This window comes from Vipera berus, assembly GCF_964194415.1.
Source record: "Vipera berus genome assembly, chromosome: 1".
Taxonomy (NCBI): Eukaryota; Metazoa; Chordata; class Lepidosauria; order Squamata; family Viperidae; genus Vipera; species Vipera berus.
In genome coordinates, this window is record NC_138202.1 from 344785568 (window position 1) to 344813186 (window position 27619).

Below are 27619 nucleotides of genomic sequence, written 5' to 3' on the forward strand. Positions count from 1 at the left end.
ACCCTAGCAAAATAACTCTTTATGTCTTTTGGCACCATTATGAGAAGTTTTTGTTTAAGCAAACACTTAAGCAGAGGTTTAGTCATTTATTGCGGTATGTTACCTGCCCACATCCCATCATATGCTGCTGAGAATAGAGAAGGTAGAGCAGCATCTCTGCTATTGGAGCTCATTCATTCCAGTAAGAGGGATAATAAATAATAGGAAATATGAAGGAAATCCAGAGTCTTTTCTCCAGTCTCCACTCCTATCAGCTTTACTTACAATCTGCAACACCAAGGAATCAAAAGCCACTCACAAATTATATTCTCAGCCCTGTTAGCACAATAGGAAATCAATGCATAGAAAAGGAGTGGATGAACACTCTGTTCTTTTTTTCAGTAAAGATGCAGCCAGAATTAGACTAGAAACATTTGTGCACCTTTCCTGTCAGTCTTTAGATATTAGGCAAGGATCCTTCACCAAAATCCCTTCAGATGTTTGTGGCCAGAAACCATGATGGCTGGAACTGATGAGAATTACATTTGACATCTCACATGGCCCAATTCCGAATAGGCCACAGCTCCATAGTGGGCTGCGACCCAAGGGCTGGGGACCCCTGTTCTAAATTGTTCCAACAATTAGTATTCCCTGGAAATGTACAAACCTCTATAAAAATATAAACCAATATACAGGTAGTCTTTGACTCACAACCACAATTGAGCCCGACATTTCTGTTGCTAAACAAAACAGTTGTTAGTGAGTCGTGCCCTATTTTATGACCTTTTTGCCACAATTGTCAAGCATATCACCGCAGTTGTTAAGTGAATCGTGGTTATTACAGTCAGCAAATCTGGCTTCCCCCCATTGACTTTGCTTGTCAGAAGCCAGCTGGGAAGGTCGCAGATGGTGATCACACGATCTTGGGACAGTGCAGCCTTTATAAATACATGCCCATTGCCATGTGGCTAAATTTTAATCACATGACCATGGGGATGCTGCAGTAGTCGTAAGTATGAGAACTGGTCATAAGTCACTTTTTTCAGTTCTGTTGTAACCTCAAACGGTCACTAAAGAAATGATTGTAAGTTTAGGACTACCTTTTTTCTACATTTCAGAAATCATAATTGCCATATACAGCAACTAAAATCAACAAAATAATATTCTGGGCTATTATTAAATTTTCACCAAGTGCAGAGCATGTGAACCCTTCCATAAATAGGGCATTGGTACTTACTAAAAAGTCCCTTTTTTAGTTACTCTTTTGCTTTGTTTGGTGAGGGCCTCTGGAAAGGCTTTCATCTTCATCTCTGAAAATGAAATACAGCGTGGTTTTTCCCTTTATGTTATATATTAAAATATTTTCAACAGATTAAATCAAAGTTATTGAATAAAAAAGCAGAACGTTCATTTTCTGTTGTGGTAGAAGATTATAGATCATCTGGTACATAGATAATATGAAACCTTACAGCCACAACGGAGCCCAAAGTTTCTGTTGCTAAGTGAGAGAGGTGTTAAGTGAATTTTGCCCCATTTTATGACCTTTCTTGCCACAGTTAAGTGAATCACTTCAGTTGTTAAGTTGGTAACACAGTTGTTTAGTGAACATGGTTTCCCCATTGACTATGCTTATCAGAAAGTCACAAAAGGTGATCACATGATCCTGGGACACCGCAGCCATGTTAAATATGAACCAGTTGCCAAGTGCCTGAAGTTTGATCATGTAACCTCGGGAATGCTGCGGTAGTTGTGTGAAAAATGATTAACTTTTTTCAGTGCTGTTGTAACTTCGAACAGTCCCTAAATGAACTGTTGTAAGTCGAGGACCACCTGTATTCTTTGGGGGTCTATTGTATTCAACCAAAGAACAATCCTGAAATATTTTCCATGGGAAAATTATTGGGATGGGCCTATAAATTTTGTATGCAAAGCATTCTAGATCTAGTCTATATTGGAACTTTTAAGTTGAGACCAGATAGGCAGCCCTTAGCTCAGACATGTCAAACACAAGGCCCGGGGGCTGGATGCGGCCCGCAAAGTGGTTTCATGCGGCCCGCGAAGCCATCCTGGAAAAAGTGAGGGAACGGCCCCCACTGCCTTGGCCCTGGCCCAGAGACCCTCCTTCTGCCAGAGACCCTCAGATCTGTCCCACTCCTGCCCAGGCCCCCATAGGCACCCTTGATGTGAACGATGTAGAGCTGGCCACGCCCACCCAGTAGGCCATACGCACTATAGCCACGCCCACCCAGTAGGCCACACCCACCCTGGCCATACCCACCAGGCCCCCTGAGGGCAACTGCAATGCTGATGCGGCCCTCAATGAAATTGAGTTTGACACCCCTGCCTTAGCTAGACAAATGGGTTTTTTTTCACTCTGAAAAAAGAATCTTTTGTATATGAATTGCCGCATGTGTCTTTTTTAAAAGTTTAATTTTGTTGCTATTGCTATACACCTCAAACACCTCAAAGAGAAGGTCTTACAATAAATTATAGCACGTGAGGACTGTTTTAAGAAAGAGGGAACGAGCTTCTGACAGAGGGGAAGAGATTAAGAGTATATTTCAAACATCAGCAATTTTTTGGTTTGACGTAAATAACAAGGAGTCTGGGGAGCAAGACCCGGATACGGGACTGTTTTGTTAAAAGTACGTTTCTCCTTTCTCTTTCCCTCTGCTGATTTTTCAGAAAGCACCCCAAAGACGTCTGCCAGTTGCAGTCCTGCTCCTGATTCCCCAATGAGTTCCAGCGACTCTGTGAAAAGCTTGACGGAACTGGTCCAGCAGCCCTGTCCGGCCATTGAAACCAGTAAGGAAGGCAAGCTGCAGGAGTCAAGCGAAGCATCAACTTCAGATTCCCACTGCACAACCCCATTGCCTCTCTCCGGCCATTCATCACTCAGCATTCAGGAACTGGTTGCCATGTCACCAGAACTCGATACCTATGGCATCACCAAGCGGGTTAAAGAGGTGCTCACGGACAACAACCTTGGTAAAAAAAAAAAGTGTTTGTGTGTGTGTGTGTGTGTGTATTTCTGATTATTGTTACAGTAAAGGGTTTTTAAATGTTCATTTTTCCTCTTGGGCTGCTTAATAGGCCATAACTTCATATGGCCACTGAATAAATGGTTGTATGTCAAGGGCTACTTGTGGATGCATGGATGGATGGATGGACGGACGGACAGTAATAGTAAGTAATAATTTGAGCAATCCTAGCAATATAAAATTATGAAATGTTCAAGAGTACAATACAGCAGCCCTCGACTTATGACAACAATTGAGTCCAAAATTTCCATTGCTAAGTAAGACAGTGGTTGAATTTTGCCTCATTTCATGACTTTTCTTGCCACAGTTGTTAAGTGAATCATTGCAATTGTTCAGTTAGTAATAGTTACAGCATTAAAATTAGATAACTAAATGATGTTATAGCTTCTCAAGCTTCATCACTGCTTCTTCCAGTCAGTGCACTCTAGATTGGTACGGTATGTGTATGGCAGACATGTCAAACTCGTGATGTCACGTGACATCGCACAACGTATCGGGACGGTTTTGACATTGCCGGCAATGGGATGGGTGTGGCTTCCGCATGACGCATCCAGCCCACGGGCTGGCAGTTTGACACCCCTGGTGTATGGCACGCCTTCATATGTTAGCAGATTCTTACAGTAGCAATTGCATGTTGTTCAGTCATACATATTTTATTGGAATAGCCTAATATTAAGTTATTGTGCAGAATAAACAAACAACATTCATAAATACATTAAACTTCTCTGGTCCTGAGGATAATTTACTTATTAATGGATTGCTTATTGCTTCAGAATGGATTTCTAACTGGTAATATTCTAGAAAGCAAACCATATTATCCTAAAACCTGAACATTAGATATTAGGAAAACACGTAATATTCCTTGACAAAATCATTATTTATCATGATTAATTCATACTGATTAAACCTACCTCAGTGTTGGGGTCATTAGGATGAAGAGAAAAACAGTAACAGTTAGAGACCTGTAACATTTTCCCATTATTTATTAAGAAGGAATAAAACATGAATAAAACATCTCGAAGGCAAATAAACCTGAATGTGGGAATTTCCCAGTTAATGTTATCTGCCCCATGATTCATATAGTTCCTGAGATCAAAGAGATAGGAACAAACTTGGTATGAATTGTTTCAAAGTAAATTTATATCTATTAAATTTATTTATTTTTTCTCTCCACAAATTGTGTTTAAGTGTTTCTGAATATATCAGGCTCTGTTTAACCAACCCGTATTACTTATAGATATTCTGTTAACATAAGGTGAGAGAGTGCCAAATGCAGGTGTAAATTGGGTCCAATGAATTCATTATCATTCACAATTGTTCCAGACTAGATGCAGAAATTGGGCTTTTTTTAGATACCTTTTTTTTTGGTTTGGTTATTTTAGAAGCTTGCCTTCTCCTCCACAGTGAAATGCTTTTATAGTTTGACTCCAAAGATTTTGCTTTCTGATTTCCAGCATACATTTTTAATATAATTGTGTGTGTGTGTGTGTGTGTGTGTGTGTGTGTGTGTGTGTGTGTGTAAATATGCATGCACAAGGAAAGCTGCTAGAATGGCAGAACTGCTTGCTTTTAGTACCTGATTGAGCTTCCCATAATGTCGTAGGCAAAATTGTGTGGTCCCTAGTTAAAAGACGTTCTTATAGACAAAAGACTGTAAGTTTTCCTTGCATTGTCACTTCATGAACAATCACAGTTTATTGTATATTTTTCTGAAATCAGAAAAGCCAAAAGTCACAGCAGAGTAAACTATACAAATAAGGGTAGTCCTTGAGTTATGACCACAGTTGAGCCCAAAATTGATGTTGCTAAGTGAAACATTTGTTTCAGTGAGTTTGTCCCATTTTATGACTTTTCATGCCACAGTTGTTAAGTGAAATCATTGCATTTGTTTAGTAACATGGTTTGTTAAGCGAATCTGGCTTCCTCATTGACTTTGCTTGTCAGATGGTCGCAAAAGCTGATCACATGATCCCGAGACACTGCAACCGTCATAAATATGAACCACTTGCCAAGCATCTGAATTTTGATCATATGACCACAGGAATGCTGCAACGGTCATAAGTGTGAAAAACGGTCATAAGTCACTTTTTAGGTGCCATTGTAACTCTGAATGGTCACTGAATGAACTGTTGCAAGTCGAAGACTATCTCTACATCCAATTGACTGAAGCTGCACGGTCATTAAGCTGCAGTCATTAAAACATTTGGTGGTATGATAGCAATTTAAGACAGTGCCATCTACAGTAGAAGAGATACAGCACTCCAAATTGTAAATTACAGGAAATGAAATTCACAAAAGCGGAACTCTTAAGTGTTGATGGGCAAACAGATAGTGCCTGGGAGTTGTAAAACAGGTCATTTCTGCCCTCCCCTTTCACTGTCCAGAATCTTTCCAATTGTAGTAATTCTTTTTTTTTCTCCGGTTTTATTTTCTTTCTGTCCACGTAGGCTAGAAATGTTTAAATAATATTTTGTAAAAAAAAAGTTACAATATAGAATTATTTATTTGTAATGAAAATTAATCTTTGGCTTCCCCAAAATCCCACAGAAGCCACATTTCTCTGTGTGTTTCAGAATGTACAGAAAAACCAAGGTCCCTGATTCTTTTTTTTTTCTTTTGTGGTTCAAGAAGACCATGAATAGGTGCTATGACTGACACTTGTTCTTAATGTCACTGTGTCAGGGGTGTCAAACTGCCGGCCTGCAGGCCAGATGCGTCACACCAAAACCACGCCCACCCCATTGCTGGCAATGGGAAAAAACTCACGATACGTCGTGACACGTCACGTGATGTCGCAAGTTTGACACCTGTGCTTTACATAAACCTTTAGTGCCCCTGCCATGTTTTTTGTTTTTAGGTGGCTGGCATTAATGAAGGTATCCAAAGCTTTCATTAGGTGTAGAACTATACAATATATATCAGCATTTCCTTCATGCTCTCTGTTTGCAAAATCTCTAGATTTTCTAGAGGTGGAATTAACCTCTTTCATGGCCTCTGGTTGTTTCTATCTTAGCCAATGTCACCAGCATTTCGAATTTTAGCATGAAAATAATTGCAAGCTTGTTACATGCTAAGTAACACTGAGTAGCAAAATCCCCCCTTCCCCTTTTCTCTCATTCCTCTAGCCTTTGTGTGACATTTGCATCCTGTTCTCCCATCAATAATCAGATTCAACCACCACCCCCCAAAAATAATAGTTGTTCCATTGTTGTGTGCACAGTACAAATTTGGCCCATGCTGAGATTCCTGCAGAATATAAAATATTAAATTATGTCAGAGGTTCCACATCAAAGGCTGGTGATGATACAAAAGGCTGCTGTAGTTTTGCTGAATCCCTACCAGTCCTTGCCAGCCACAGAGCTGGTGACCAGTGGGCCTGCTCAAGATGAGATGCCTTCTTACACTCAGATGCCTCACGTGTACATGAAGGATTAGTGACACTACTCAATTTCTTTTCCTCATTCTTTTTTTGTTGCATCCTGAAATAAGCGTAATGGTTCACACATTTGTATGCCATTCTGTTCACCTTTACTGTATTTTATAAGTAACTCAAGGTGATGGGCATACCTAATACTCTTTCCTCCTCGTATTTTCCCCACAATAACAACCCTGTGAGGTGGGTTGGGCTGAGAGAGAGTGACTGGCCTAAAGTCACCAGGTTGGCTTTCATGCATAAGGCAGAACTAGAATTCACAGTCTCAGAGTTTCTAACCTGGTGCCTTAACCACCAGACCTTCCCATTTCTCTGCTTAGGATCATGCCAATAATTGTTTTAAGTCCACAGTAAGAGGGTAGATATACAAAAAGCAGTGAAGATGATTAATAAATCCAAGCCGGCCAAATTCAGTCCTACATAGAAAAAGCTGTCATGTTGGTTCCAAAAGCTACATGTGGTTATTTAAACTACAAAAAATACAGTAATAGTCAAACTTGTACAGTATAATTGTTTTACAAAATCTGGTACACAGGTTGGCTAATGTCACTAAGACATTTCGATTTCCTCTGAAAATTGTAAGGTACATTTCATGTTTTTAATAAGTTTTCTGTAACAAAGTGACTACTGTAAGTAGTTCCAGTGTTAACAACTCAATAACTTTTAGTAACAATGGAGTCTTGAAAGGAGATGAGTTTCCATCTTCCCTTCGGACACTTTCTGGCCAGAAGTCTCCCTTCTGTAATACAAGAGAAATTTTCCATCAGCTTGAATTTAGGGGAAAAAAGACTCTTGTTGAGGATCAACTGGAGGGAGAACTAAAGACCTCCACCAGAAGGACTCCTGAAGTAATAGGACTTTGGAGGAGGAGGAAGGTGTTCTTTCCTGTATGGAGGTCAACAGAAATATCACTTGTGTGAAGAGAAAATTACATAGCGATTGCCAGTGCTTTTTTTGTAAAAGAAAAAGGTGCCGGAACTCACACATGTCATACAACCCGCCATGCCTACCCTACAAGTTTCCATCCAAAAAAGGTGCCGGAACTCCGTTCTGAGCGTTCTATGAGGAAAAAAAGCCCTGGCGATTGTCAAAGTCTAAAGGTGCACACCGGCATCTTCAGGAACTGGGTTGCTGACCTCCCTGTTAGAATAAAGTACTCTGACAAGACAAAAAATAGAAGACATAGTTTTAGATAACTGCAGCCACAAACAACTATAAAAGTTGCTAATAACGGTCCCTTTGGATTGTGTGTATTGTGTAGATGACTGAACACAAGCAGTTATCCATGGTGAAATATTCACCTCCAGATCCTATTTTTGCATGAAATTTGGGGTGGGGGAGGGGGCTTGTCACATGCTCAATTTCATTTATAGATCTATGGCAATAGTAATCTCTATGTTGAGATGTAATTCCTCTGCTTGAATTTAAAGCCTTTTGCCGTAGCTCTTGTTTTCCTTCACTGAGACAATTCTCCTCCTCTGTGCTTCAGTTGCAGCTAGAGAAAACTCCACTGAATTCCCCTCTGTATTCATTCCACTGCCCAGATGTAGAAGAAAAAAATGCCGTAAGCTCCATAGGACAAATAGAAAGTTTCCTCTCACACCCTTCATCCTCATCCATCTTCTTTGTCCAGGGACCTTTTCATCCAAGAAATAGTTCAAGGTTAAGAGGAAGGATGCCTAGAAAGCTGAGAAACCTCTTGAAAATGAAGAGAAATATTTGATATAATCCCACTCCCCCACTTTTCTGTTCAATATATATCTTATTGTAAGTTTAACTCTGACATAAAAGAGTTCAGCTCAAGAACAAGACTGAATACATCAAAATACTGTACTTTTTTAAAAAAAAATTACACTTCTGTAAAAGCAGCATTAGCCAGAATAAGCAGTTTATCTAAAGTCAGAAGGCTTAGCAAAATGGAAAGGTCTGTGCCAGCTGGAAAAAAAAATGTCTGAAGAGAGATCAGTCCCTATGGAGACTGTTTGAAAGCTGGCAGTGAAAACTCCTTTTGCTACGTATCCAAGATTTTATTTATTTATTTATTCGATTTATATACCGCCCTTCTCCTGTAGGACTCAGGGCGGTTCGCAAGGTTTTTTAAAAACAATACAAGTTAACAAAAATTAAAAACAATTAAAATGATTACACTAACCTTGAACTAAAAACCCCTATTACAATTAAAATACAATTAAAACCCCAGTTAATACTCTCAGTCCAGGCCAGAAAGCTCAAAGAGCCAGGTCTTCAGGTCCCGGCAGAATGAGCGAAGGTCAGGGGCAGTCCTAAGCTCTACAGGCAGCTGGTTCCAAAGGGCAGGCGCACCCACAGAGAAGGCCCTCCCCCTGGGTATTGTCCGCCGGCAATCTTTTACCGGCGGTACTCTGAGAAGACCCTCCCTGTGGGAGCGCACAGGACGAAGGGATGGGAAAACCCATTGATGAAAGGACCTCCAAGCGAAAGGTTCTTCTTGAACCATCATGGCTTCTTCCCCACAATCAATATTGCTTAATTCTATCAATCTGTTGATACGCTTCTCTTGATTAATTAATAGATTTTGGAATATTTTTAAGTGTTCCCCAGCCACAAAAATAAAGACAATCAATATGATAATCAACTATATAGTAAAACTTTTAAACAAGAAAGTGAGAGCCTCTGTTAAACAGTAGGAAGCAACAGCATATTGAATGTTTTATTCAATATAAATTAATGACTAAATAAAAAGTAAATTGATAAATACATAAATACAAATCCAATATAAAATATTGAAACCAAGCAATGCCAACAGCAGGTAAGCATCTGTTTTAAAACCAGGGACCAGACCACAGATGGAAGAAGGGAATGCTAATGAATACGGGTTGCAGAGATCCAGTAGCAAGAAAAGTTTTTGATAACTGTATTAGCGGTCCAGAATGTGATAACCACCTCACTGGATTGGGCATCAGTCATGCACATATTACTTTGTTTGCTAATGAAGTGACCATCCCACTTACCCATCACTCTTTGAGCCAAGTTCAGGAGTTGGCTTTTGGCATGTAAATAGTTTGTGTCAGTGGCTAGACACCAGAACTACACAGCGATGCCTTGTTAGCCAAGGAGGGCCTTCTTCATGGTATTACCTACACCCTGAACCTTTCTGAAATTATTGTGGCAGCACTTATTATATCCTTTACGGTTTTGGGGGCGACTTATTGTTCCGCCTAGGACAGGCCACTGTTATAAATGGTGCGTGGAAAGGTCTTTTGCTTCTATTTTCTTCTCCAGCAGGACATTTTCAATTAATTCTAGTTTGTACTGTTTTCATTTCTTATTTTATTATTGTATTTTATATTTTGGAAAATGATTTGAGATTGGTTTTCATAGGAGATAGTTTTTAGATGCAACAGATAAATAAGTGGAGCCAATTACCCACAGATAGTAGATTTCTCTTTCCTGCATGTGTTCAAGCAGGGGCTAGACAGCCAGGTTATTTATTAAATTTATGTGCTACCCATCCCACCATCAAACCACCTTACTGGCGATAGTTTGGCTTGGATCCCTGCAGATAGCAGGAGGTTGGACTTGCTAGCTTAAATCCTCCCAGAGTTTGTTTTGTGTCTACGCCTTCAGGTCCATCTTGACTCTTTGTAACTACATGGACTCTTGGAAGTGGTTTCCCATTGTCTCCTTCATTAAGGTTGAGACAGAGTGAATGGCCTTAAGTTGGTCAGTCTCCTGGTTAAAGAAAAGGTTAAAGCCTAAGACCTTTAACCTCTTCTTTCAGTTCTCTGCTTCGGTTGTTCTAATGGAGTTTTGGTGAGTAGTTTACATTGCCTTCCCATTTTGGCACCTTCCAGATGGATTATAGGGACACGGTGCCTGAGTGGGTTAGGACGCTGAGCTTGTCGATCAGAAGGTCGGCAGTTTGGTGGGTCGAATCCCGAGTGCCGCGTAACAGAGTGAGCGCCTGTTACTCGTCCCAGCTTCTGCCAACCTAGCAGTTCGAAAGCACATAAAAATGCTAGTAGAAAAATAGGGACCACTACGGTGGGAAGGTAACAGCGTTCCGTGCGCCTTTGGCGTCTAGTCATGCCGGCCACATGACCACGGAGACGTCTTCGGACAAGCGCTGGCTCTTCGGCTTTGAAACGGAGATGAGCACCGGCCCCTAGAGTCGGAAACAACTAGCACACATGTGCGGGGGGAACCTTTACCTTTACCTTACAGATGGATTAGACTTCCAGAATGCTTACCCAATTATAGTCTCAACGTATCTGGAGGATGATGAGTTGGTCAGTGTCTTATCTAGTAAATGTTTCCAGTAAGGCAATGCTTGCTAAAATGAAATCAATCCAAGGAAATTATTTTCTGTTTCAAAAAAAGTTGCATAAATTACACTTACGGGATGGAAGAAGAACAGGGAAGACAGACATATTTTCGCACCCATCCTTTTAGGCACTGCTGCAAAGATGAACCAGAACATTCTAAGAAATTTGTATAATTTCAAATTTGTATAATTAACATCAAATTGGAAGGAGAAGTACTGTAGTCCTTTTAAGTTTCCACAGATTCAGGTGTGTATTTTTTTTAAAAAAAATCCCATTTATATCCCGCCCTTCTCCGAAGGCTCAGGGTGGCTTACAATTTAAAGCACAAATCAATGTGCTTAGCAATTGTATTTGAACTGAGCATTAGACTTAGAACAGAATCATTCACTAAGAAAGTTTCTGTGAAGGCAAAAATAGATAAAGCGAAAACTTCCCGTCCTGATAGTTAAGGTTCATTTGGTCTTGGGATTTAAAAAAGACACCACAGCTTGCCCTCCAGAAGGCTTTGGCATGCCAGCGGCTGAGTAGGGAGCAAGGGTGTGCCAGGCTGATTGTTTGAATGGTTTTGATGAGCTTAATGGAATGGCACTCTTATGAAGCCTGACCACAGTACGGTTTGAGCATCTGGCGCCCTGAATGGCAGGAGCTGACTAAGGAAATACAGGTTGGAAATTGTTTCAGTCCGTTGCTATTCTTTGTTTTCATTATCTCCCTTGTAAGGTCCTCAACCTTGAACTGCAGGAAGGTCCTCCCAGCTAGGAGAATCAGTCTTGTCCTTTTGCCCATGAAAACAGCAACCCTAGGGGGAAGGACAAAGTTATCCAGATAATGAGACCTTCAAAGAAATTAGAGGGGGGGGGGAAGAGTTCTTTTACATTCCCTCATGGGCCTGCATTTGAGTGTGATTCGTTTGGTTTGAAGCTGCAGTCTTGAAGTCTTGCAGCTGTCATAACCAGTGGCGTAGCGTGGGGGGTGCAGGGGGGGCCGGCCGCACCGGGCGCAACATCTGGGGGGGCGCGCTCGCACTCGCAGCTCTCTGCCCCTGCCTGGCTCACTCACTCTCTCTCACTGCAGTGCTGGCTGTGCGAATCCGATCCGAGCTGCCGGGTCGCCACCCACTGTAGAGGGGGGGGTGCCAGGCGTGCGGTGCGGAGAGAGAGCGAGGGACTATCTGGGGGAGGGACAGTGCAGCGGCCGGGTGCTTGCCCCGGGTGCTGACAACCCACGCTACGCCACTGGTCATAACCATAATCGATTGGTAGGGATTACGTGAGGAGATGCCCTGCTAAGCTACTGCTAAGCTTGTAAGCCGCCCTGAGTCTTCGGAGAAGGGCGGGATATAAATGGAATTAAAATAAAAAATAAAAATAAACACATGTGCTGCTGCATCAGCTCCTATGACTGGCAGGAAATATGAACATGTTTTTATCTGCTTACTAGATTGACATCCCTCCTTTCTTTCAGTGGAGGCTGCAAACATGGCACTCCATGTCTGTCCCCAGAACAGCAACCCTTTGAAGGAGGTTGGACGGAGGGGGGAGAGAGAGGGAGAGAGGCTGGCCCCATATCATGTCATCACAGGAGCTTCCAGGAGTAAAATCTGGGACTCTGTGGTTCCAGTCCAGGCCTTAACTATTACAGCACAATCATAAATTATTGTAGAACAGGCCTTTCTACCCTCAAAAGGCATTATGCATTTCTTCCCTCAGCTTCATTTTTCCATAAATCATTTCGGGAACTCCAGAATCAAAAGTTGTTGGGTGTTTGTTTGTTTTTAAAAAAAAAATCTATTGTGAATTTATATCCCACTTCGCTGCTGGAGTCTTTAAAGCACGTCATTAATTCTGATTTTAATCATATCTAATTTGGATTACAGTATAATGCTAGCCTATCCCACTTTCTACTGTTATTTGCATGTCTGCTTTCATGAGATCACTTTACAAGCCCTCTTTAATGAAAAGCGTTAATCATCACTTGACTTTATTAAATAAAAGAGATTTTAGGAGAAAATGTATGAAAGTAACTGTCTAATGCTAGATCATTGTTGGATTTGGTTTTGTTTGTTTGTTTGTTTGTTTGTTTGTTTGTTTATCATGTTTAGAAATTGCCCATCTTCCTTAGAGAGGGACTTTTTTTTTAATGCCTTCAAGTCAGTTTTGACTCCTTGTGACTGCCTGGACGTTTTCCTTGCAGTTCCTTGGAAAGATTTCCTTGGAAAGATTTCAGATGTGGCTTGCCACTGCTTGCTTCCTTGGGCTGAGAGACAGTAAGTCACCCAGCTTGGTTTTATACCTAACAACTCACAGTCTCCTGGTTTCTAGTCTGGTACCTTAACACCAGGCTGGCTCTCGCTGTACAGAATTTCAAATACAGGAAGGCTAATAGGGGAAAGTAGAAAGGTTTGAGCTGGTCACCTGTTTGGGTGACTACCTGTTGGAGGTGTAGCCCCGTGACATTCTTGGTTATTGCAAGATGTTTACCATTCCGATACCCTTTGCTAGAGTGCCTCCTCTTTGTTTCGTGTGTTCTAGAACTGACTCAGAATCCGAAATGATTTTCCCAAGAGTAAGAGCTTCTGAATCAAAGTGTGTTCCTTGTATCGTGACCTAAGGAGCAAGCAATTTTTTTTCACCACAGAAAACAGAAGCATTTTATTGTAACCCCACTCTGTGAATGGATTTGTGTGCCAAATTCCAGGCCTTTGAAATGAAAAGCATTTAAGGGACTGACTGTGATCAGTCTTCCTCTTCAGTGCAGACACCAGGTAGCTCTCTAGGGCCAAAAGAATTAGCCATCTCCCTATAAACTGCTTGCTGGTTCTTAGGGATTGTGTATCCTTCCTGTTAAGAAAAGCCCAAACAATCGAGCATCTTTTGATTTTTTTTCAAGTGTATCGTTTTTTCCTTCATTTGCATCCAGATCTATAAAGTCTTGTTTCTCTTGTACTTGGGTATTTTTTTTCTTTTTTTTGTTTAGCACAAATAATCTGATGTTTGCCTTTCTTTTTCAGGTCAGCGTTTGTTTGGGGAAACGATACTGGGGCTGACACAAGGCTCCGTCTCAGACCTACTTGCTCGCCCAAAGCCCTGGCACAAACTAAGCTTGAAGGGCCGGGAGCCATTTGTGCGCATGCAGCTGTGGCTCAATGACCCAAACAATGTGGAAAAGCTGATGGACATGAAGCGCATGGAGAAGAAAGGTAACTTCTGTCCCTTCTGCAGTCAAAGGGAGGGGATTGACATCCAGCCCAGGATGACTCTTCCATTTAATTGAAAATGTTTTCAGTATGTTTCAAATATCACTGGCCAAGAGCGTAACCTTCTGAGTCATGCAGTTCCCACAGCTTGTGGGCCACCCAGAGTTGGTGTTTTCGGTTGGGTTGCCTTAGATATCCTAAATAAATAAATAAATAAATAAATAAAGCACCGAAAAGGTTAGCGTGTGGGAAGAAGTGTTTAATATGATCTAGGAAGGTTAAAATTAGACAAAAGCACGCACATTGGTAGATACAATTAAACTAACCCAGCAGCCAGTGATATAGTAGAAACATCTAAGCTGAGTTAGATGTTCGATCCCCTCCTGAGCAAAAGAGGGGATGTCATTCTGATAATCAAATGGGGAAAAAAATAATCCACTAAAAAGCCAAACTTGCAAGCCTTACCTCACCTTTCAGATTGTTTGGAGGATGCCCGAAGTGGATATTTCAATTCCAGTTGGAGAAGATGGTTCTGTAGATATCTCACAGCCAACCTATATAGGGGTTTTGTAGATTAAAGCTGCCATTTGAATTGCACTTAGTGACCACAGGTTTACTTAGCTGGCTCAGAATTTGTTTTAACTGTAATCCCACATAGACCATATGCAGTAATCCAAGCACATACAGGTAGTCCTCAATTTACAACCACAATTGGGACCAGAACATCTATCACTAAGCCATTTGGTCATTAAGTGAGTTATGCTTGATTTTATGACATTTTTGCTGTGGCTGTTAAGCAAATCACATGGTCATTAAGTGAATCCAGCTTCCTCCATTAATTTTGCCGTCAGGGGTCCCCCGGGTGGATTGCAAATGGGCAATCACACAATCCCTGGACACTGCAACTGTCGTAAATTCATGCCAGTTAACAAGCACCCAAATTTTGATCATGTGATTGCAGGGAGAGTATGATGGTTATAAGTGTGAGGACTGATCATAAGTCACTTTTTTCAATGCCATCATAACTTTGAATGGTCATTAAACCAATGGTCATAAGCTGAGGACTACCTACAGTGATGGGGTCATTATCACAATGTCTTCCCATTCTAGTAGGGCAGTAACTAATAAACCAGCCAGAACTGGGGAAATATCCTTCTGTCTGGTAGCTATGGCCCCCACTTATCCGTGCAGCAATAGCTATGAGTTACTTACATATTGCTTTAGAGCCAGAACACATATTAAGAAACAGTACTGAAGTAATGTCAACTGTTCCAGTAGGCATTTCCAGAAAAAGAAACTCCTAGGACATTATTTTACCAAGAGTATTATACTTTATTGAAAAATTCACATTTGGCACATAAGAAAGCGAAACCAGCTCTGGGATTGCTGCTCGGAAATGTGCTTAGTTAAATGATAAGACTCCCTCACCCCCACCCAGCGGGTGTTCCCATTGTCCAATAGTAATAACTCTTCTGAGAGCCTTGATGTAGAAGCAACTTCACCTTGCTATGTTTTACTATAGCTTCGGCCTACTTTGTCTCATCCACCCTCAATAGCCTTATGTACTAGGACAAGGCATCAAACAGCATCTCCTATGCAATCTGGGGTAGTGATCCGTAATTGGATATGATCAATATACAGAGGATATTGTATGCCAGACTAAGGAAAGAACTCACAGTCAGTTTATCTAGCTATTGAGGTACCTCAGCTGGAACTGACTGTTAAGGAAGGAGCAGAAACAGTGTAAAGCAGGGCTTTCAATTCCCAATCCTCGTAGGCCATGCAGGAGAAATGTTCAGTGGGCCTCCATCAGAAGGAAAAAAGACTGCCAAGAGGTCTCAGAAGATCAAGATCCTGACTAGGGTCATCAACAAGATTTCTTTGAAGTTGTATGGCTAATAAATAAATTCAAATAAATAAATAAAAACCACTTTCATCTCTGTCACGTGTCCAGGCCTTGAACCCTTACTGAAAAAAGCTCCATATTATTTGTTCCTCGTAGACCATTGTGTTAATAATCTCCCTTAAAAAGGAAAGGTTAGAGACCAGGTGGTTGTCAAGAATAGATAAAGGGGCTCTTAAGGAATGTTGCACCACAGCCTCTTTTAAGGATATATAGGCACAACTCTTCCCAAATAAGCACTGGCAAACTTCCTGGATCCAGTTCATTATTTACCATCCACTACCGCCACAGCTACACATAGGAGCTGAGGAGGCATGGATGCATCCCACAAACAGCTATAAACATACCAAAGAGAGCACCCTATCCACTTATTCCGATTTCACAAGTCAAAAATGAGTTCCAGATAACCTATCAAGTTCTACCGCTTTATACAACCTTAGCAAGGCCAGACCTAGAATACTGCATCCAGTTTTGGTCACCACATTACTTAAAAAAAAGATGTCGAGACTTTGGGAAAAGTGCAAAGAAAAGCAACTAAGATGATTAAAGGCCTAGAGACTAAAACATAAGAAGAACGGTTGCGGGATTCGGGTTTGGCTAGTTTAGAGAAAATAAGGACTAGGGGTGACACGATAGCAGTGTTCCAGTATTTGAGGGGCTGCCACAAAGAGGGGGAGGGGGTCAGCTTATTTTCCAAAGCAGCAGAGGGCAGGACAAGAAACAATGGATGGAAACTAATCAAAGAGAGAAGCAACCTGGAATTACGGAGGAACTTCCTAAGAGTGAGGACAATTAACCAGTGGAACTACTTGCCTCCAGAAGTTTTGGGTGCTCAATCACTGGAGATTTTTAAGAAGAGACTGGACAGTCACTTGTCTGAAATATTTCCTGCTTGATCAGGGGGTTGGACTAGAAGACCTCCAAGGTCCCTTTCCAGCTCTATTCTGAATTTGAATTTGTAGCCCAGATTGGCCTCTGCCCAATATTGCTTCTGATTCAGAAGAGAGAAAACAGCCATCAAGACTAATAGCCACTAATAACCTAATCATCTTTGAATTAGTTCATTCTTCTCTTAATTAAAGCTATCTGGCCACCATATCTGAACTGTCATCTTTTATTGTCTTCGTTTTATAATATTTTATTTCCAGAGAAGACCAAAATACAGCAGTAGAAAAACTCATTTTTATCACTTTTCATGGTTATCATGTCTCCAATGTTAGGATACTAGATTAGGTCAGGCTGTAATAGATGGCCATAGAGTTTTCATAAATGATTTCACCACTATTGGAAATTAATAACAGCTACAGGAATATAAGTTTCCGATTGTTGTAAGTCATCAAAAGTCATCTCCCAACTAATTCAGGAAAGCAGAATCACAAATTCCACAGGCTCCAAGCGCCCTCTTGTGCTCTGAAATGCTGATAACTCTTCAAACAACTTGTTCAAAATATTGAACAAGCAGAACAACCAGGGTAGTGTGGAATAATCTGATTCACCCAAAACCAATTTATCAAATTGGCCTGTTACAATCATAGACCTGTATGGGGATGGGGTACAGCCATTACAAAGAAGCATAAAAAATCAAGGTATGTAAGTGTATATGTGTATATATAAAATCTATAAAGAATTACAAAAAGCTAATAGATATAAAAGATACATAAATTAAAAGCTAAAGTATATATACAAATTTGAAGCTTTTAAGTGGTCTTCAAGGTAGCCTCATGTACGTATGTGATATAGTATGTGTAGTTTGTAGCCATCCTTAGTAAAGGTAACAGATATTAAATTATTTGTATCATTAGGCTATTTGATTTAACTTTTTAATTAATTTAAGAAATATAAAATTACTTGAGGTATAGTTATGCAGGACATGACTGCTATTGTAAAAGAGTTTTTCAGTCTTTAACAGTAAATATAAATGAAATGCAGGCCCACCGTTCTCTCGCTAGAGAAAGGAGGTAGATTCCTTGTGGTTGGCAGAAATGGCAGTTCAAGGATACTCATGTTTACAGGGAGAGCTATAATTAAGAAATAGATGCTTTGCCAGCAGAAATCCTCCAGTGTGACCTCCAGCTTCTCAGGTTGGATAGATAGGACCTTGGGCTAGCTGCAGGACCAATAAATGTGGCCTGAGATGGCCTGCAAATCAGGCATCTGAATCAGCAGAAAAAGGTCCAGGAGCCAACCCCATATTTACATCAAGTGAAGGCTGAGCTCCAAAGTAACAAAACAGGACTGAAAGAGGTAGGAGCAGACATTAAAAGATAGAGGCATCTCTACGGATTGCAAGCTGAAGCATCAATCAGGAAACAGAAGCATTAGGTAGATAAGTCTGGTTCAGTTACAAAGATTTTCATGGAGGCTGGTGTGTCCTGATTTCTGTTAAGACATGCCAGATGAGCTGTTGGCTCTCTCAGACTGGAATCTCAGTATAGAAATCACTTACACAGTAACTCACACAGTAGTCAAGACATTAAATGTCAAACGTTAACTTGCCTGGCCTGCTGTGGAGCTAAGCCAGAGATAGGCAGACTTCAGAATGGTGAAATTTGTATTGTAGTTCATCACACCGTTGTTTAGACTGGATTTGGTATTTTTATCCGCCTATAGAGTCCTGGAATAGGCAGATGTTATTAATGATGATGATGATGATGGGGAGGGGGAGGAGGAGGTCATCTAGTCCAACCCCCTGCTTCGGCAGGAAACCGGCCTATACCATTTCAGACAAATAGCTGTCCAGTCTCTTCTTAAAAACTTCCAGTGTTGGAGCATTCACCACATCTGGAGGCAGGTTGTTTCACTGATTAATTGTTCTGTCAGGAAGTTTCTCCTTAGTTCTAGGTTTCTTCTCTCCTTGATTAGTTTCCATGCGTTGCATCTTGTCCTGCCTTCGGGCGCTTTGGAGAATAGCTTGACTCCCTCTTCCTTGTGGCAGCCCCTGAGATATTGTTCTTTGATGGCGTTAAAGGTATTGTCACAGGATGCAGGCTGTTCCAGGTAAAGCTGCCTTTTACAATTGTCCGATGGTGATTTTGTAGGTGCCAATGGCGTTCAGGTGGCACTCCAGATATTTTGGAACCAAAGGCGCCTATTACTATTGGCGCTGTCTTTGCTTTCTTTTGCCACTTTTGCTACTTCTGTTTTCAGATCTTAGTATTTTGTAATTTTCTCCCAGTTCTTTCTCTTCTATTCTGCTGACTTTAAGTACTCCAGTGTCCACTCTCCAGACATTTTTTTTTTGTCTTTCTTTTCATCAGTTCTTAAGTCTGGGATGTTAGTGGCAGGTGTTTGTTTGAATTCTGAAGATTAGAAGCTGCCCAGGGCTGGTTATAAGATGGGCAGCTATACTGTATAAATGTTTTAAATAAATAAAAGTCCCAGAGCCCCTTAGGTTTTCATTCTCTATTATTTTGTCTATTTTGTGGTCCCACCAGTTCTTATTTGCCGGCAATGATATTTCTTGCAGATATTCCATTGTACTATTGTGGCTATTTTGTTATACTATTGTTTGTAACTCAGTCTGTGCAGTCTTCTTTCAGCAATTAACTAGGTGGTTCACTGATTGTTAATATTATTACTGAATATGGAATATGTCCCTGCTGAAAACTTAGGCAAAAGATAAGCACTTATAGGTACCAAATTCTAAACTCAAAAATTTATTTTAAGGTTTGTAATTAAAACAAAGGGACGCGGTGGCTCAGTGGGTTAGGACGCTGAGCTTGTCGATCAGAAGGTCGGCAGTTTGGTGGGTCGAATCCCGAGTGCCGCGTAGCAGAGTGAGCGCCTGTTACTCGTCCCAGCTTCTGCCAACCTAGCAGTTCGAAAGCACGTAAAAATGCAAGTAGAAAAATAGGGACCACTACGGTGGGAAGGTAACAGCGTTCCGTGCGCCTTTGGCGTCTAGTCATGCCGGCCACATGACCACGGAGACGTCCTCGGACAAGCGCTGGCTCTTCGGCTTTGAAACGGAGATGAGCACCGGCCCCTAGAGTCGGAAACAACTAGCACGCATGTGCGGGGGAACCTTTACCTTTACCTTAATTAAAACAAAAATCAAACAAAGCCCCTTTGTACGGATTGATTAAGCCAAGCAGTGTTTCAATACTTAAATGCGGAAAGAGAGGAGTATTAATGCAAATGTTAAACTGTTAGGGGACAGCTGTCTTTTGCCATTCACCAAAAGATTTTCCTGGAGGTCCTCACCTACCATCTGATTTGATCTATGAGATACAATCCCGTTTATCAGCTTCTGAGCGCATTTCCGACTCCACACAGTACCCTACAGGATGGCTAGAAACATCTTGTGCATGAAACATGAGAAGAGACTGTCAATCTTAATAGATATGTCTTGGCTAAGTAAAGCAATTTTAAGTAGATTTCATATGCCCCACAGAGTTGCAGCACCTTCTCATTAAGAACCAGCTTTCCCATTCGTTGCTTTTGTCTCTAGCTGACAGCATGGCTTCCTTTGTTTTCCAGCATACATGAAACGGCGGCACAGCTCAGTCAGTGACAGCCAGCCTTCAGAATCATCTTCCACTGGAATAGATTACAGCCAGGGGGCCAGCCCACAACCACAGCATCAGCTCAAGAAGCCACGGGTTGTCTTGGCTCCAGAAGAGAAAGAAGCTCTGAAACGAGCCTATCAGCAAAAGCCATACCCATCACCAAAAACTATCGAGGAACTTGCCACACAGCTCAACTTGAAGACCAGCACAGTCATTAATTGGTTCCACAATTATAGGTAGGTAGCTCCAAGTTTTTCCAGGTTTCTGTTCTACTGCAGAACCGGCAGTCTTTGTGCCCTTTTCCTCACAATTGCTTTATTACAGACCAGTTTCAGCTTTGTAGTTCGACCTGTGTCCAAGAGAAGCAGTGTACAGGTCGTCCTCAGTTTATGACCATTCAGTCAGAGACCATCCCAAGAATGAATGGTGATTATAATCAGTCCTCAGAGTTCAGACCAACACAGCATTCCCATGGTCATGTGATTGTGGCAACCCATTCACACTTACAACCATTTGCCAAGCATCCCACAATCACGTAATCACCATTTGTAACCTTCTCTGCCAGCTTACCCAGAAAAATGAGTGAGGAAAATGGCAGGGAAGGTTGCAGCTTGCTGGGGTAACTCTCCTCCACCCTCACACTCTTCCCCCAGCTCCTCTGACATCACCCTTTACAGGGAGTCCTTGACTTACGACCACAATTGAGCCCAGTTGAGGTGTGGCACAGGGAGGATCAGGGAGGGCCTGCAAGCAGTCAGTATAGGTCGGGGTAGGCAACCTTGGCTCTTTTATGACTCATGGACTTCAACTCCCAGAATTCCTGAGCCAGCCATGCTAAGGGGGAAGGGAGAGGTTTCCAAGCTGAGCCATGCTAGCTCAGGAATTCTGGGAGTTGAAGTCCACGAGTCATAAAAGAGCCAAGGTTGCCTACCCCTGACCTATACTGACTGCTTGGAGGCTCTCCCTGATTGTCCCTGTGCCACACCTCAGGCACTCCCTTGTATACCCTCCCTGACCTGCCTAGTGCCTCTTGTGCACAACCTCATACACCCAATCGATACCGCATCACACCTCTTGGATCATCCCCTTGCGCCCTCTGTGACCTACTCCAAGCCTCTCAGGCACCCAATCCACACCACACCTATCACCACACACACAACACACACCGTGCCTTTAACGCACCCTCGTGCACCTGACCCTTGCTGTGCCTCTCACGTCCCCCACCCACTTCCCTTCCTTTGGGCCTGGGACTTGCAACTTGCTGCATCCCAACTGACCGGTCGTGGGAAGCCAGCAGCAAAGTGCCTCGCCTAACGACCGTGAGATTCAGTTAATGATGGCAAATGGGACTGCAGGGTTGCTGTCACCAAGTGATGCAGTTTTGCTTTACAGCTGCATCGCTTAGTGATGGAAATTCTGGTCCCAATTGCTATTGTAAGTCAGGGATTACCTGTGTAGCGATGTACATAATAGGACTTCACTGTTAGATAGCTGTATCAAATTAATGTCTTAATCGCTTTGTGCACCCAGTTAATAAGGTTTAGTTTGAAAAAGCATACTTATAAAATCTACAACTAGCAAATGCTTCCTCTAGAAGAGGCATGTCCTGCCGAGTTAGAAAGAAACATCTCTTTCTAACTAATTGCACTGCAGCTGAAATCACCAAAATAAAGTTTAAGAGTAACAGAAAGAGACCTTGGAGGTCTTTGGGTCCAACCTCCTGCTCAGGCAGGAAACCCTATATACCATTTCCTCTTTGAAGAAGGTGGTCTTTTTTCTCATACGCCATTTATGAATTAGGTAGACTGTATCTGAGAAAATGCAATTTAAATCTCAACATGCTTACTTAGGCTGCAGAAAACTCAGGTATTTGGGACGCTCTCGCCAAGACGATAGGACAGTTTGGAAGTCTCCTTCTGCGATCAGAAGGAGAGCAAGATTGGACTTTGGAGGGGAAAAACTGATCACAGGAAATCCTCTTCTTTCCCTCCAACCAAACTTCTAGGCACGTTTTTCCAACAAGAGACCCTCGGAAAAGGGGAATAATGATTAGGTAGAAGGAGGATAGACATATTCCAGGAGAGACAGTGAATACAGGTAGCCCTTGACTGATGATTACTCATTTAGCCAGTGCTTTTTTTTGTAAAAGAAAAAGGTGCCGGAACTCACACAGGTCATACAACCCTCCTTGCCTACCCTACAAGGTTCCATTCAAAAAAGGTGCCGGAACTCCGTTCTGAGCGTTCTATGAGAAAAAAAGCCCTGCATTTAGCAGCCAAAAGTTATGACGGTGCTGAAAAAAGTGACTTATGACCGGCCTGCACGGATAGGACCGCTGCAGCGTCCCAACAATTAACACGATCACGATTTGGGTGCTTGTTGCACATTTATGATAGTCCCAACATCACCTGATGCCCATTTCAACCTTTCCAGCTGGCTTCTGACAAGCCAAATCAACGGGGAAGCCGGCAAGGAAGGTCACAGGTTGTGGTCATGTGATGTCTCACTTAATGACTGCAGCAGTTCATTTAATAACCATAGTAAAAAAGGTGGTAAAATCAGGTACAGTCGCATGATACCTCATTTATTGACTGTGCTGCTTAATGACTGCTCGTTGTGCTCTCTTAAGCTACTCTGAAGCATGTCTTTCCTATTCTTGGAATAGGGAATAGGATGCTGAATTTTTCATAGCCTTGTAACATCTTACATTGGATGTTCCAAGGTGAATGGCAAATTGCTCTATAAATGATCTGTATTAATTTAACTCTGGACTAAAGTTTCCTTAGTGAAATTTTATTTCAGATTCTCTACTAAGGCATGAATCTCCAAGGATGGAGTCTTGCTTAATTCAGTCTCTTGCCTTCAGGATGTACAGGTAGTCCCCAACTTATAACAGTTTGTTTAGTGACCATTCAAAGTTACAATGACACTTAAAGAAAGTGACTTATAACTATTTTTCACACTCAATGACCGTTGCAGCATCCCCACAGTCAGGTGATCAAAATTCAGACGCTTGGCAACTGTCTCATATTTATGATGGTTGCAGCGTCCCAGAGTCCTGTGATCACGTTTTGTGACCTTCTGACAAGCAGAGTCAGTGGGGAAGCCAGATTCACTTAACAACTGTGGTAAGCAAGGTTGTAAAATGAGGCAAAACTCACTTAAAAATGTCTCAATTAGCAAAAGACGTTTTGGGCTCAATTGTAGTCGTACGTCGAGGACTACCTATACAGCCTTGTTGCCCTCAAGATTGCACGGGTAGCCCCTGTTGAACTGTAAATGTTAATATGGCAGAATCAGGGAGTTACTAAATACACGGAGAAGATACATTATTAACTGTATTAAATAAATTCAGTTCCAGTTAATTCCAATTTCGCTTTTATCCTGACTTTACCCCAAAAGCTTTTGTGTCCCCCTCACCCAGAAAGGTTGCCTGTCTTCCTCTCAGCCTGATGGTGGAATCGTCAAAGATACACCCATTTGATGTCCTTGGGGGAAGTGCCAGGTGCAACCAGTGGGTGACACTCCTTTCTCACCTGTTTCTTTCAGGTCACGTATTCGTCGAGAGCTGTTTATTGAAGAAATCCAAGCTGGAGGCCAGAGCCAGGCTGGGTCGAGTGACTCTCCTTCAGCTAGAAGCAGCCGGGCAGTTCACAGCTCTGAAGGAGACAGTTGTGATGGGGTGGACACAGAAGGCCCATCTGATACAAAACAAGGCAGCCTGGAAGCAGATGAGTACAGCAATGCAACCATGAAGTCTCAGGGAGGGCGAGCAGCGTCAGCTTTCGAAGCAAGGGAAGAGGCACTGCGAGACGCCGGATCTTCGGAGAAAACGGAGACATTCCAGTTGGGAATGGAGAGCTTGGAAGACACAGATGACGAGGGAAGGCTCAAAGCACCACGTCGGGGTTCTCCCCTGAGCTCTCAACATTCAGGAGAAACTCTGGAGGCCAGGCCCAACTGTGCTCCAGAAGAGGATGCCTCTACCTCAGTCCTTGCAGGGCAGAGCTCCTGCAAGCCCAGGGGAGAAAGTGTGGAGAAAGTGCCCATTGTGCCAAGTACCAGTTCCACGCTGGCCACCGCCAGCTCTCAGAAATCCAACTCACTCAAGAGCTTGTTCAGTTTTTCTGAGGCAGCGTGCTCCAAGAACACACGGGACAACACCTTGAGGAAAAAGAAGGCAGCAAATTTGAACAGTATAATCCACCGTTTGGAGAAGGCTGCAAGTCGAGAGGAGCCCGTTGAATGGGAGTTTTGAGATTAAGCTCACCCAGCTCCACAGGGCTGGGGAAGTTAAAACTTGGACCTCTTGTCGGTTTCTATTGTGTCCCGCACTTACCGCCCTGCAGGCCACGGGGCAAAAAATGCCATAGGCCAAGGTGCATATAGAGAACAAAAGGAGTGTTTAAGCCCAGTTTTATGTTTGTGTTTTCAAGGAAGAAAACTGAAACTTGTCCAGCTTTTTGTACCCTGAAGTGTTTCTATTAATTGCCCTAAAGTGATTTCCACAGTTTCTGAGGAAGAAAAAAAACTCATACAGCTTTTGCCTTCTGCCCTCCTCTTTGGTGTGGGCTTTAAAACAAAAATATATATACAAACAAGAAAAAAAAATTAAACCCACATATTTAAAAGGGGGGCTTTTTATCAGCCATCTAATGGCTAAACAGAGCGATAATAATACACTATTATCTTCTTTAACCAGGAAAACAAAAAGATGGGAGGGGAGATTTTTGAGATTAAAAAAAAAGTTGTTTTGTAGCTCTTCAGTTGCCACTAAGAGATTGCACAGTCAACCCGACTCTAAACACACTAGTTTGAATTCCTAAATATTTTCAAGAAAGAGTATTGTTCGAAACTTGGGGTTTAAAAGAAAACGCATTTACTCCATGTATTTTTTAAACAGACAAAAAAATAGACACATCAGGAAAACATCTTAATTTGTGGTAGCTGACTTCAGTGTTTTTCTTGTTAAGTGGAATAGAAAATTGACTTGTAGTGCACATTGTTTCATAGCTTTAACTGATTCTAGTCTCTTTGTTGGCTGGAATTTGTTTAATACACTCCATTTTAGGCCAAATCAGGACAGAAAAAAGAAGAAAAATTCTGAAATCTAGGTATTTTATAATCTGCTTTTTAACCTCTAACCACAGAGCACGCGGATCAGACCTCATTCTGGGAGGTGTGGGAGACAGCTTGGAAGAGGGATGTACTTGATCGGTTCAGATTAATTTGCATTATGCCAGCCTTGCCAACAAGTTCATATAAGTTACTAGTCCTCAACCCATCTGATTGCACATGCCACATTAATCATTGACCTATGTGATCTGGAAGTGGGGGAAAAAACCACCAGCTTTTTGAAAGAAAAAATAAATTACATGGGCATCTGGAAGCAGTCCTTAACACACCCCAGGCAATCAGGTGGGTGAAATAAGGATAATGTGCTAAACAAAATACACTGTGTGGGGGTTTTTTGACGGAGAGGGGATTGGTTGGCAAGAAAGATGAATGTGTTCACCTGGCATCGGTTTCAAAAAGAGTGTGGTGGTGCATTGAGAAGCCTTACCCAACCAGATGAGTTTCCATCCTCCAGAGCTGGCAATAGTTCACAGGACAACATTACTGGGGCTGATTACGATCTGGGGCTTGCCTGGTATTTCATCAGCCATTCTGCTATTCTGGTCTCACTTACTCCAGAGAATAAGGGTAACCGTTTCAGCCTCTTTGGAGTACCGTTAAGCACTCCTAAATGATTATCCATGGTCCCATGGCATATACTGGTTAGTAAAAGAGAGTAGCGGGCCTAGAGGAAGGGTACGTAGCCCTCGATTATCACAGTGTCAAACTACAGAATGGCTCACCAAAGCACACAACAGGAACTGTTCTCCTCTCCCAAAATTTAGCTCTTCCTGTTGTTTTATGACAGCCACAGAGCCGATCAAAGTACAGCATCGATTTTCCAAATTGTCTCCAGCTCCTCCTGTTGTCTATGTGTATATGCGTGAGCATAGAAGTGTATGGAGGAATGAGTGTGCGTGTGTGTGTGTGCATGTGTGCAATTTTATACGTTGGTATTTTCTTACGTACTTGTGCACGCTTAGAGTGCATTACTGCCACCTTTTTTCAATAAGCTGTTTTATCAGTTATGGCTTCTACAAATTCGCTGATTTAGATTCCTTTATTGCCATATCTTTAAAACTAACAATAGATGATTTTGGTGTGTATGTATGGGTATGAATATGCATGTGTGTGTATATGTGTGTGTATATATATATACACACACACACATACACACACTCATACATGCATATAATTATATTATTTTTGGCTTATTTATAGGTGCTGTATTTTATTATCTGATTACTAGGAAAGGCCGAAAGGGGCAAATATTCTTTAGAGGGATAGACTGCCGGCAGTATTGGGTTTAATTTACAAGATGTAGTTGTCAAACTGTATATTATTGACAGATTATTATTTTTTTTTGGAGGGCCGTATTGTGTATCATGGAAAACTGCTTAGGTCAACATCTTTTGATGACACTTTAATGGTGCATTCATGACTTATGTTCTAATTAATATTTACTTTTATGATATTGTGGGAGGGGATGGGGAAGAGACATTCTGACTTTAAAAGATATATTCCCAATATTACACCTCAATGTAGTTGTATTAATTGGTCACTAAGTCTGTTTTGGGGAGGGGACAGTGCTGTAAAATGTGAAATCACCTTCCCTGTGTATTCTTTTTCTTTATTTAAAAAAAAAACAAATTAGGTTTTTACCATGTCTTCAATATGCAACAGCAGCACTTAGTTCAAGTCTTCACAAAATTAAGAGTTCGGTAGCTTTAACAACAGCAACAACAAAAAAATGCCTTTTCATGGTCCAGAACAAAAGCTCCAGGAGGCTGGAAGGCAGGTTCGTTTTTCCCCAATTTTTGCTATTAATTTTATAGTTTCTTGGCTGTTTGGGGGATATGAAATATTATCTTTAAGATGCACAAAGAGCTCTTATTATGACTTGAAGGTGCAAATCTGCACAAATATAAGCAAGATTAGGGACAGATTCTGGCTTGAGAATCAATAATGGGACAGCCACACTTTCCCTTTAAGAACAGTTTGTCTCAAGCTTGGCAACTTGAGGACACGTGGACTTCAGCTCCCAGAATTCTCCAGTCAGCATACTGGCTAAGGAATTCTGGGAGTTGAAGTCCACACATCTGCAGGTCGCCAAGCTTGAGAAACAAACACTGTTTTGGAG

At 41.8% G+C, this 27619-nt stretch overlaps 1 protein-coding gene across 2 annotated transcripts in view; it reads left to right on the plus strand.

The window, feature by feature from the left end:
- The window catches only part of CUX1 (cut like homeobox 1), a 346988-nt gene that overhangs the window by 281513 nt on the left and 37856 nt on the right, over positions 1-27619 (plus strand). Inside the window, exons 21-24 of one of the 2 annotated variants that reach the window (XM_081318569.1) lie at positions 2665-2967; positions 13768-13956; positions 20336-20600; positions 23914-26396. The exons of the other annotated variant lie outside the window; for it this stretch is intronic. Coding sequence (XP_081174695.1) covers positions 2665-2967; positions 13768-13956; positions 20336-20600; positions 23914-24622 — 1466 coding nt within the window. The 3' untranslated portion in view covers positions 24623-26396. Of the gene's footprint in view, positions 1-2664; positions 2968-13767; positions 13957-20335; positions 20601-23913; positions 26397-27619 lie in introns of those variants that run through there. 2 annotated transcript variants of the gene reach the window in all.